Below are 13,224 nucleotides of genomic sequence, written 5' to 3'. Positions count from 1 at the left end.
TTAGAAAGAGAGAGCCTTCCAACTGAATTTAGTTTTATATTAATGACGCTTATTGAAGTTTACATTAAAGGAAAAATAGAAAAATTTCTCATCATTCTTGGGTCTACAAAGGAGATAAATGTGAAAAAAATCTCCCATGCAGCAGTATCAAGGCCCTCTCGTAGACCAATTCATAACCACCACTCATAACTGTACCCCAGGAAGACCTTTGGGGAAATTAAGGAACATCTTAACCCTGCTAGATTAACAGGATTTCTGCCTACTTATTCATGAAAAAAATAAAATAACTATTAACAATGATCTGGAAATTAATAACACTTATCCAATAGCAGGACACTTCCCCTTTAAAGAAAAAAAGGTGTCATAAAGGAAATAAATCAAGTAGAAAAGGAGCTAAGAAAAAAAAACACTAATTTATCATTAAGAGGTGATTTAGTGTGGTATTTTTACCCCATTTTAATGCAATTATGAGAAACACTTATCTCCAAGCAAAGGCCTGCTCTTTGTAGGAGAGCCAGATGCCCCAGCAGAATAGCTAAAGAACAAATTTAGAGAAAGGTTAAACATAAAGTTAAAAGCTCTCTGCTATGTTACAAGAAATGTTCAACCACAATTTAACATAAAAAAGATTCATGTGACATATATGACCCTTCAACAATAATGTACTGATGAGACAAAAAGTACCGTACTTTCTTCTTCAGTATCAAAAGTTTCATCTCTGCTCCCCCATATGTCAATAGTAAAGTGCCCAAGCACATTTAAATGTTTTAAAAATTATTCTCAGGAAGGGTACATTAGATTTCCATCAACTCATCAATAGGAAGAATTGTGTACAATTCACTATACCAAGACCCATTAAAATAATTCTGATTGGATTCTTCTCATTCATCTTTATATATCCACTAAAAGCAGGTAGCAACATTCACAAGGGCAGTATATATGTGCACACCCTGGAGAAAGGAAAAACCTGAATTCATCTAAAAATGTCAGGAGTATATTTCCTACATCAATGACTAAAATTTGTTACTAACTAGTTCATTTTCAGTTAGTATTCATTAAAAGCATGCTGCTACCTGTACGGCCCCTTGATTTAGGACTTCAATGCATTTAATTAAAATGACAAGCTTAAAATTTTACACACCCCCAGGAACCAGTAATTTTAATTTTATAAAATTTCAGTGCCACATTCAGCATTTTCTTGCTTAAAACCTATACCATATTCTTCACAACATGAAGCCTGACTGCCAAGCATATATCTGGTGCACTCACATAATTATAATAAGTACCACGGAAATCCTGCAACCAGAACTATATTAGAGATTATGGAAAAAGGTAAAACTAACCTTGACCACTATTGCCATATACCAAAAAAAGCATGAACAGGAAAATAAAATAAAATAAACCCACAGAGACGATGGCAAGACCTCAGCAGAGGCATTTAAAAGCTCCCTGATGAAATAGAGTTCAATGATAATCTAGACGGGGTCTTGGCAATGGGAGAAGGGAGGAGAAACAAAATCACAGAAATAATCCCTGTCCCATTACACACACAGGACTGGTACATGATTTTGGGTGTGTACATGTAGACCAGTTTCAATTTATCTTTAGTGAAGCAAGGTCTATCCACTAGTTTGCAGCAGAAATTGAGCTGAAGGGCACCAAAGCAAGATCTTCACTGCAACGATATGCAAGTGGAAGCCTCAACGGAAGCACAAAGAACAAGCAAAGCGACCCTGAATTCCATTTATGTTTGTTGTTGGGTTTTTTTTGTCATTTTTTTGTTGTTTTTTCTTTTTAAATAAAAAACTGCAATATATCAGACATATGATTTCCCCTTGAGATGGCTAACAGGTGGCATGGGAAGGTCCTTCCAATGTGCTGCCGAGCCCATATGCTGAATCATGGAGCAGCAGGCAGGAGCCAGGCCAGTTTGGGATAAGCTTTCCTAGTCAGCAGCATTCGGATGGTTCTGGTATCTGTGCCGCCAAACTTCATGTATCTTTTTGCACCACTTATGAGCATTCCCACTTGGGTCCATCAGGTAATATGTCCTGTTAGGCTACAAGGAGATCAAAGTTTAATGACTTCCACAAAATTACATACCAAAATAACAATGCTAAAATAGGATAACTAAGTTTACACTATAATGTTAACATTAGACAGTAGATTCTTTTTTTAATATAGTGCATTTTTTTTTGTTAATTTGTTTGTTTGGTTACATTAAAATTCCCAGTTATTTCCTTCCTTCTCTCCCCTCCCCAAACTAGACAAGGCATCATTTAACTCAAAAAAATATATAAACTGCATCTTTCTATTTATCAGTTCTTTCTCTGCAAGTGGACATTTACAAATTGTTCTTCAGATGTTAATTGGTTCTACTCATTTCACTCTTCATTATTTTATGTGTCTTTCCACATTTTTTTAATTAGCTTGCTCATTATTTCTTACAATGCAATAGTATTCCATCACAATTATATGCTACAACTCGTTCAGTCATTCCCCAATTTTTGGACATTCCCCTCAATTTCCAATTTGTTGCTACCACAAAGAGAGATGCTATAAAATATTTTAGAACATAAAGATTTATTTTATTGCTTTTTTTCCCCTGATCACTTTGGGAAATAGACCCAACAGTAGTCTTGCTGGGATTAAGGGTATACAATTTTATACCTCCTCCCTAGGCATGATTCCAAACTGCTCTCCAAAATGGTTCTATCAGTTCATAGTTCTGTCAATAATGTAGGTGTCCCGATTTTTCCATATCCCATCCAACATTTGTCATTTTGTCCTTTATCATTTTAGCCAATATGATAGATGTGAGAAGATATATCAGAATGGTTTTGATTTGCATTTCTCTAAATCAGTAATGATTTAGAGCAGTGATGGGCAAACTACTGGCTAAGGGCCAGATTCGGGCCCCCTGAAATGTTCTATCTGGCCTCGCAGCATTATTCCTAATCTGACAAATACAATGAGTAGGATATAATACAATGAAACTTCGAAAGAGTTGCCTTAGAAACAGACTAACTGATGAGCATTTCCTTTCCTTTGGTCCCCTCTTTAAAAAGTTTGCCCATCACTGATTTAGAGCATTTTGTCAGATGACCTATAAATGGCTTTAATTTCTTTATCCAAAAACTGACTGTTCCTAATGTTTTGGCCATTTATCAGTTGGGGTATACCTCATATTCCTATAAACTTGAAAAAGTTCTCTATATATTTCAGATGAGGCTTCTATCCAAGAAACTGTCTATAAAATTTTCCCTGATTTTCTACTTTCCTTCTAATCTTGAACACATTAGTTTTATTTGTACAAAACCTTTTTAACTTAATATAATCTAAATTTTCCATTTTATATCTCATAATGTTCTCTACCTCTTATTTAGTCATAAATTTCTCTCCTTTTCACAAACCTGATAGGTAACATATGTTTCCTATGCTTCCAATATGTCTCTCTATCTCCCTTTAGGTCTAGGTCATACATCCATTTTGATCTTATCTTGGATAAATGGTATAAGAATTGGTCTGTACTTAGTTTCTGTCAAACTGCTTTCCAGTTTTCCCAACAATTTTTACCAAATAGTAAATTCTAGTCCCCAAAACTTGGATCATTACTTTTGCCAATTATAAGGTTACTATGATCTTTTACTACTCTTTGTTGGGTGCCTATTCTGTTAGTTTTGATGATTACTGATGATAGCAGCTTTTTTTAAATGGCATCACCACTTGAAAAAAACAAACATAAAATCATGGTCCTAGAGAAGAAAAGGAGAGCTATCATCCTTACTTGGGGTATAAAGGATGAGTTACAGAATGTTGCATACGATGTCAGAAGTAGTCATTGTCTTAGTTGGTCTTTTTTGTTACAAAAGGAAGGATCACTAAGTGTGGGGAAGTGGAGAAGAAAGGGGAAAATAATGTAAGTGGAAATGTCTAAAGTTAAAACAAAAGATGCCAATAAAATTAAAAACAAAACGTCTGAAAAATGGAAAGGGGAAAAAAAAGGTGTGTGTGTGGGGGGGAATGCCAGATATCTGAAAACAGATCATGTTAATTCCTGAGTGAAACTATAAGAAACCAAGTAGAACTAAGTACTCAAAATGGTGTTCTAAATGAGCCTGAGAGGGGTGGAAGGTCAGAAGTCAGTATAAGAAAAATGTTTACTTAGCAAGGTTCTCTTTATGGTCATTCCAACTTAGTCCAGCCAATCATGCATGACAATATGATACAGAAGAAAAGAAAACATGAGGTCAGAAAAAATTATTTAAGTTCTAGCTCTACCATTTATTGGTTCTGAGACTATGTTCAAGTTAAGAAATCACTCTAAGCTTGATTTCCTGATCTATAAAATAGGTATCCCCCTAAAAAGTTCTAGAATGACTCTCATGGGATAGAGGTGAATCAGATAGCCTTCACATATGGAAATGATCATGGAACATGAGCCTATTATCTGAGGACCAGTTTAAATTTAGAGATGCTCATCATGAGAAAGCTGGCCACAGCTACTCATGAGAATCACTACTCAAGCTTTCAGGGCCATACTATCTATAGTAGTATAAAAAGTTCTCACACTGATGAAATCACAAATCTTTTGAGGTACTGAAGGAAAATATTGACACTGTTACCTAAATAACAGGTTTATAAACTGTAGCACTTTATAGCTATTGTATTTAATTGTATGTGTTTATTTATGAAAAATGAAAGCAATCAGGAAGAATACTTACTGTGTGAACAAAAAAGGTCTTAAAATTCTTGGCTTCTGGCCGAAGTTCTTGTGACCAGGGAATTTCTCCTTTTAGGACTTTGTTGACAGGGTCCACATAATACAAATGTGGCCCTTCTGTAAGGAGCAACTGACGACGGCGTGCAAATAAACCCTGATACAAATAAACATAAAGACCCATATGTTATTGAGCAATTGACGACGGTGTACAAATAAACCCTGAATACAAATAAACATAAAGATCCATATTATTATCCAAAATGAAGAACCAAGAGTTAGTTATGGGGTATTGCTTCTATGACTGGTCATTAAAGTTCCTAGAAGCCAACGCTAATAGTAGTCATTATGGCAAACAAGTACCATCCATCTGTATGGCCAAGATAAGTCTCCTCAATTTCCCCAATTTCAATTCCAAATAGGGAAGAGGAAGAATGGAGAAGAAAGCCATGCACTTCTAAAGTGGGTTCAGAAATATAGTTCACCCTTCATTTATCAAATTCATGTGCTTCCAATTCACCTGACTCTGGAATATCCTAACTCCTATTAGACAGATTGTATAGCCAGATTAAGAAACAAGCAAAGTCAAAGTTTTCTATAGCCATATAAGTTAGTACAAGTTCCAATGACTGAAAGAAGTTAAAGGGCTCTTCCAATCAGGTTCCCCCCACTCTTTTCTTTCTTGTTTTTCTCCCTTCCTTCCTGGAGTAAAGGAAATTATTACAGGTGAATGGTTTTGGGGGGGGGAGGGGGAGAGGTTGTTGTTTTTTTATCCATGGGTTGTGCTTCTATTAGTTGAGGTTTGCTATTTTAGCCTAAAGACAGAAATAATAAACTATCCAGGAGGGCATAGTAATAACACTGAGAGATGCAAAAAGACCAGGAGAGCATGAAAGCTGATGAAAATTTGTGAATCTTTTACTTTTCAGACATGAACTTCAAAACTATTTTAACAAAACTTACATCTCTTCAAAACAGAATTCAAATTTTAAAATTTTACTTTATTTCCTTAACTTCTAGGAAAAGAAAAAATTCTAGAACACCCACTGAAAAACCAAAGTCCTCCTTCTTAAAAAAAAAAGGGAAATCTTGGCTGGGGAAACTAGTCAAATATACAGTAAAGAGTATCCTGGCCTGAGGATTAGCACTGTGAAATTTGGTCTGAATTTTACTATGCCTTAATCAGATAAGTATATATATATTACTCCTTTGGTTTTCCACCTGCTACAATGTCCCTCAGTTGTTAATTGTTAACTCCAAATAATATAAGATAGTATGGAATGTGAGAAACATGGGAAGAGTCTTCCATTTAGAACTTAGAAAAAAAAGACTGAAGCAGCTATTTACAAGCTATGTGACCTACAATAAGTCAATTCACCTTCATATGCCTCATTTAATTCATTTATAAAATAAGAACATTAATAATTACACTGCTTCATAGGGTCTGTAAACTACAAAGTACTTGGAAATGATAGTTTTTTGTAAATTTTTTTTAATCTATTGTGCAGGAGAAAGCACTTCTTAGAAACACCACTGGAAAACATATAGATATATAACTAGGTATCAAAAAGAACATTACTTACCTTTCTTTTATCTACTGGACCCATTTTTAGTATTAAGTTATTTTCTACAAATTGGTGCCTATTAAAACAAGAAAAGAATGTAAATGAGGTATTTTTGTCTGAGTAATTAAATGAACATCTACAGAAATTCTTCATATTTCCCAAAAACAAACATCTCTCATCAAAACTTTGCCCTCATTAAACTACTGGAAAAAAAATATTTCTACATTTTTATCTTTCACAACCCTAAGACGAAACCATAAATGAAACATCATCAGAGACTTAACCTCTCCAAGCAGTGTCATCTGCAAAATTAGGAGGTTAGATTAGAGGACATCTAAAGTCACTTCCAGTTCTAAAATTATGATCCAATGATCCTAAAAATTCCTGTAGAAAGAAATCTTATATAGACTTCACAATGGGAAATATCATCCTTGACTTACCTTTCAAATCCTGAATTTAGGACTTACTCTGAAGTCTAAGTCAAAGTTTGGGATCACAAACATATAAAGTAATGAGTAGGTATCAACAAAGTAAAGAATAGTTGATAATCAAAAAACCTCAAATTCATGTTAGAGAAAGTATGTGAAAAAGTAACTTAGTTTCAAGTCTGATTCTAATTTACATAATTTTCTAAATCATTTACTCATCCATTCAACAGACATTAACTAAATATTGATACTCTATGCCACTGATGGGCAAACTACAGCTCGGGGGCCAGATGCCGCCCCCTGAAATGTTCTATCCTGCTTTGTGACATTATTCCTAATCTGATGAATACAATGAGTAGGATAAAATACAATAAAACTTCGAAAGAACTGCCTTAGAAACAGACTGACAGATTGAGTATTTCCTTTCGTTTGGCCTCCTCTAAAAAGTTTGCCCATCACTGCTCTATGCAATATAATACTGTACTTATACTTCTCAGCCCTGAGGATATAAGAGCAAGACAGTCCCTAACCTCAAGGAGCTTACATTCTATTACAGGTCAAGAGAGAGAAAAGAAATAAAACACAGAAGTAAATATAAAATGTATACAAAGTAAATAAAAATTAAATTAATGAAGGCAACACTAGTCCTGGGGAAGAGTCAGTTAAGACCTCATGGGGAGAGAGGTTTGGGATGGAGAAATGACACATAAGACCTCACTGGGAAAGGGTGGGAGATGGGACAATGATAATGGAAGGGAGAGAAAAGGTAGAAATGATTCGCATCTATTTTGTTCCTGTCTCTGTACCAAAGGAAATGATCTTCAGACTAACAAGGAAAAGAATAATGGTTACTGAGGATACAAAATAGTTTTTAGGCTTTTTGTGGGATTTTTTAAAGCATCTAGCAATTATGAGTTCCTAGACAAATTATATGTTTCAACACTGAAATAATTTGTGGATGTGATTGCTAAGTAACTGCTGGGGATCCCCAAAGAACTATGGAAAACAGGACTAGAGATGGTCAAACATACTTTTCAAAATGGGAAGGAAGTAATTCTTCTAGCATAGGTCTGTGGCAAGAAGGCCTTCATCCCTTTCTGAAAACTCAACATCCTGATGTCTTCGGTCATGATCTAGAGAGCTAAATCCAGTTCTCCAACATCATTACCTTAACCAACTGTTCACTTTCAGTATCCTCCTTTTTCTTGAATTCCTACTTCAAATTAGTAGTAGTTATGAAAGTGCCACCTGTATCTGTCTTCATGTCCTTTAGTTTCAAAGGCTTTATATATACCATGGGATTGGTTCTGTGTTCCTTCTATTGATATTCATTTGTTCCCAAATATAAAAACCATATATGGGAACTAATTGGTAAATATATGAGGAAACCTTCAGTTATATTCAAAAAAGGGAAGTAGATTTTTCAAACTACAGGTTTAAGATTATCCAAGACTAAGCGAATTGAACAAAAACAAGAGAACAATACAGTATTGTAAAGACATATAATTTTGAAAGACGTAAAGAGCTATAATTAATAATGACCAACCATGATTCCAGGTGATAAATTAAAGATGTAGCATACATTTGTGGACATGGCCAATGAAAGAATTTATTTTTGCTTTAAAATGCAAATTAGTTATAGGACTTTTGTTTTTCTTCCTCTCCTCCTTTGCCCTTCCCTTCTCCCAACCTCCAAAAGAAGGCATGCCTCGGAGAGACAGGAAATAAATGCTTGTTAATTGAAATGTGTGTATGTATGTGTATATTTACATACACGCATGTATAAATACATGTATACATGTATATCTATTGCAACAGTCCTTCTAGGAATGTGGTTCCCAAAGCTGTATACAAGGCTCTAGATGTGGTTTGACCACGACCAGTACTGTGGTACTATCATGTAACTTCCTCTCTTTTGCTGCAAACTAATGATGCATTGACTTTTTGTCAGTCATATTATTTTCCTCATGTTATTTTTCCAATTGACTAAAACTGGAAAAACTCAGAAAAACTGTTGTCAAGCCATAGCCCCCATTTTCTAAAACTTAAGAAACTGATTTTAACACAAATATAAGACTTTTTGTCTATTAAATGAAATTTAAATTTGGTCCTATGGAGATATTTGGGGGGGGCTAAGTCCTTTCAAATTTTATGTGTATTTCACTTATGCCTTTATGTCCCCTGATAAAAAGTTAATCAGTAAAGAGTCAAGCACTAATGCTTAGGATACTAAACTAAAAACATCTTTCCAATAACTAAAAACTATTCTCTGGGTTCAGCCATTCAAACAATTTCAAATTACCTATTATTATATTAACAAGCGGACCTACAGCCTTCAGGGCCAAAATGGATACATTGCCTGTTTCACAACCAGCAAGGTACAAATCTTAGTTCAAAAGCCAAACCAAAACAATCAGCAGATCAAATGAAGAAGATGGACCATAGTGTACTGACATCTGATTCTTGTTCACATCTTTCTAGTTCATACATAAAATAACATACAAATAGTATTAGTCAAATTTTTTGCTAAAATGAAGGTAAACTAAATTTAGATCTACATTTTTAAAGTCTAATATACTACATTTTTAAAAGGTATGAATCCATCCCTTAAGGGACAAAAAGAACTAGGGCTGGAGGATTTGTAGGAAAGAATAGAATACTGTAAACATGATCAGATGGCATGGTATTTTTGCTTTTTTTCTTTGTCATAAAAAAAGGGTCAGTGAAGTTACTAAAATAACTAGCATAAAAACAAAAAAGAATCAATCTTTTTTTTTTTTTAACAAGAAAAAAGTTATTTTTGTCATTGATCCATGCTACTCTTTTTCTGCCAATTACTACCTGCATAACTGTTCAAGTCACTTTGGTGACTCAAGTTTCCTCACCTGTAAGAACAGAGAATTGGAACAAACTGATAGGGTCCCTTCTAACTCCAATATAAAATCCAATGACAACTGTTTCCTTTTTTTAGACATGAACTATCTCTTCATAGATTATTTGACAGAACAAAATGTTCTAGAATTTTACCAAACATTGAGGTCATGCTCACTTGCCAATAAAAGAATTCATACTCTTTCTCCTTTTTCAATAATTGGGACATTTGTTTGGCTTTTTCATATAACTTATTTCTTATTCTCCATGACTGAAGACCATTGGGTTCAGCAAAATCATCAGTTCTTCCATTACCCAAGGATGTGGTTAATCAAGGCTTCATGACCTAACTCAGCAAAGAGAGAAGGAAGGGTGACCCAGGAAAGAAGACTTCTTAGGGGGCATCTACAGTTAATGGGCATGATATGAATGAAGTTCCAGTCAAGAAGCCTGAGCAAAATTGATCTGATATATAGGCAGAAAACAAGAGTGATGACATTGAGACTCACTGTCTCCCTAAGTATCCTGATTTGTTTCCTATTAATCAGTTATATTCTGCCCTTTCAAATACCATTCCAATTGAGAGGGGGAAAAACAGAAGAAAAGAGCCAGAAAGCTCTACCTTTAGTCACTGATTATCATCTTCCTAGCTAGGCTAAGCCCGGGTGCTACTTAGATCGTTCCCAATATGCCTTTAAAATTATTTTCTTTTCACTATCCAAAGCTTTCCTAACCCATAACTTTTCCTAACCATTCTTACAAGCATATTACATGCCTTTATTTCCATCTGTTTTACATTTTTTAAAAAGCAAATGTATCATTGAGTTTCCTAAGCATCCGCAATTAATTTCAACAGACTGCCCTTTCTTCTTCATCAGAATTATTTTGCTTTGTGCCTTCAAATTTCACTCTTAAGCATTTCTCATTCCTCCTAGACTATCTTCCTCTATACAATTTTTAGTATGTGTGTGTATATGTGCGGGAACTTTATATATATATATATAAAGTTCCCACACCTTTTCTTCCTAGTACATTTTTAAATCTGTTCTCCCTAAAATCTAAGATATGTGACTATGGCCAGCTTTTCTCTCCTTTTCTATCACAAATTCTTAAATGGAATGGTCAATCCATTCCAAGATTCCTTTCATTTCTATTTCAGTAACCAGATATTTGAAAGCAGCTACTCCTCATTTCTCCTCTGAGGCTTTTCTTCTTCAAGTTAAATATCTTAATTTATATGACATGACTCAGACTTGTCACCATCATAATTGTCCTTATTTGGATATGCTTCATACCATTCTAGGAAGAGATGAGGGCTTGGCCCCCCAAAAAAGCAAAATTAAAACCCCCACATAGAAGTTAAAGAGATAAGTTTTCTGTCAAAAAGTAGGAAGGGGGTGGGGGGTGTGCAAGCTAGCTGGCTCAGTAGATAGAGAGCCACTTCTGGAGACAGGAGGTCCTGGATTCAAATTTGACCTCTGACCATCCTAGCTGTGTGACCAATGGGCAAGTCACTTAAATTCGAAATGCCTAGCCCTTACCACTCTTCTATCTTAAAATTGACAGAAGATATTGGTTTTAAAAAAATGATGAGTTCACTCAACACTAAAGTCTAACTGCATATACTCAACAGGCTTTACTTAACGCTCTTCTTTTCTTCTAAAGGTCCTACAATTTATTCGACCAAAATTTCTCTCTCCAAAGATACCAATGATCTCTTCACTTTCAAACTGTTTACTGCTGATCACCCTCTTTCGTCTCCTAGATATTTAATCCTCTCTGCATTTTCATGTTACTACTCTTGGTTTTCTGCCTATGCATCTGATCAATTCTTCCCAGGCTCCCTGGTTGGAACTTCCTCTATATCATGCCCACTAACTGTAGATGTTCCCCAAAAAGGCTCTCCTAGTTCCCCTTTCTTCTACAGAATTTATTTAGAATATAACTGAGCTCCTATAGAAAATAAGAAGCTCAACAAGTTAATCACAAGTAAATCACTAATTTACAATAGATAATAGTAATTCTTCTCTTTTCATTCAGTATTCCATCTGCCACTAGCTTCTACACTCCAAAAAGGCACAAAAACATACAACAGGATTGTGCTTTGTGACCTACTCAGGGATTTCCATCTTACTACAGAGACTCTGCCAGTGCATCCTACCCTTCTCATTTCCTTCTTCCTAAGGCAGCCTCTAGATTAGGAAACCCTAAAGTTGCAAAGATTTCTTGGAAGACATACATAGATCTCCCCTAATTCTACAAAAAGCATCTGGTTAAATACAGTCAGAATTAAAGAACTAAAAGAACTGAGGCAGGAAACCTGCCTGCATGACTGCACCAGCCTTGCAAGAAAGGAAACTGAATCTATATGGGGCCAGTCCTGTCCCCCAAGAAGCTATTTGGGACAGATGGAAGCTGGTAAAAAGTAAATTCCCTAAGTGGAAGGAGGCTGAGAAAATAGTCCAGTCCTCAGGTATACATACCATCAGGATCCAGAAATTTGAGAATCAGGGGAACATAAGAGGAAAAAAGATAAAACCACAAAAGATTTCAAGAGGAACATAATTTAGTAAAAAACTGAGAGCATGAGAAAATAAATCAAGAGAGAACATGCTAAAAATCAAAAGAATAATGAGTACTAAAACATCTAGAAAATTACAATAAATATTATAAGACAAAAGAAAACATAATGAAACAGAACCCTTTGAAAGCATAAAATAAAAAGATGTTCTAGGTTGGTGCAATAAAGAAATGAAAAACTTCTGAGATGTCAGAAAGGACAAAAGTCAGAATTTGGCCTGCACAGCAGAAATTATTAGCAAAACAGAAAAATTTAAATGCATGGTAGTAAGGCTCTCCAAAGAAGAAAAAGACAGAATAAAAGATTTGTAATACAAATAAAATGAAGCAAATGGTAGATAAAAATGCTAAGTTTAAACACACACACACACACACACACACAATATCTCCATACTGTCACAACAGGCTTCTGATCACTATTCCTAGCCATCATCCAGGAAAATAATTCCTATGAGGAAGGGGTCAGCCAAGCTAATCAGTTCAACCAACTGTCACCCACTAAGGTGAGTCAGCCTAGCTCAAATTGCAAGGTTCCTTGAGGGAGAGACAAGAGGCTGCATGTACCTCACAGGTCAAATCATTAATACTACTTTGGCCACTATCTACCCTCAGACTCTGATGAAGAGAGCCTAAGATTCTGAATCCAAGAGTCTTTTTCAACCAATGTCAGATAATTTTCATAATTACTACACTTTGTAGTCTAGTTTGACATAATGCTACTTCTCCTTGATCCTCACTTTTTTTCACCTTTAGATCAAATTTTATTCCTCCAGATTAATTTCACTACTGTTTTTTTCTAGGTTTTTTAAGAGAACAACTCTGGTATTATGACTGGAATGGTTCTAAGTAAGTACATTAATTTAGGGAGCTTTGTCACTTTTACTACTTTTGGCATGGCCTAAGCATGAATAATTAAGATCTTGCCAATTATTTAGGTCTGCATTCCTACAGGTTTTAGCTTTTATACTGATATAGTTTCCCATGTGTTAGTACATAGACTCGCAGACATTCCATATATTGTGTGGCTAATCTGACTGTATTTCATCTATTTAATCTTTCT

At 35.0% G+C, this 13,224-nt stretch overlaps 1 protein-coding gene across 1 annotated transcript in view; it reads right to left on the bottom strand.

Annotated features, from left to right (window-relative positions):
• Positions 1-435: 435 nt before the first annotated feature.
• The window catches only part of PDPK1 (3-phosphoinositide dependent protein kinase 1), a 115,413-nt gene continuing 102,624 nt past the window's right edge, over positions 436-13,224 (bottom strand). The window contains exons 12-14 of the mRNA XM_044657763.1: positions 6,304-6,361; positions 4,725-4,877; positions 436-2,059 (exon numbers count right to left, since the gene is read on the bottom strand). Coding sequence (XP_044513698.1) covers positions 1,946-2,059; positions 4,725-4,877; positions 6,304-6,361 — 325 coding nt within the window. The 3' untranslated portion in view covers positions 436-1,945. The remainder of the gene's footprint in view (positions 2,060-4,724; positions 4,878-6,303; positions 6,362-13,224) is intronic.

The sequence above is a fragment of the Gracilinanus agilis genome, chromosome 1, assembly GCF_016433145.1.
Source record: "Gracilinanus agilis isolate LMUSP501 chromosome 1, AgileGrace, whole genome shotgun sequence".
NCBI classification, from domain to species: domain Eukaryota; kingdom Metazoa; phylum Chordata; class Mammalia; order Didelphimorphia; family Didelphidae; genus Gracilinanus; species Gracilinanus agilis.
Note: the sequence above shows the minus strand (reverse complement) of the source record. Positions and strands in the feature narration are given on the sequence as shown.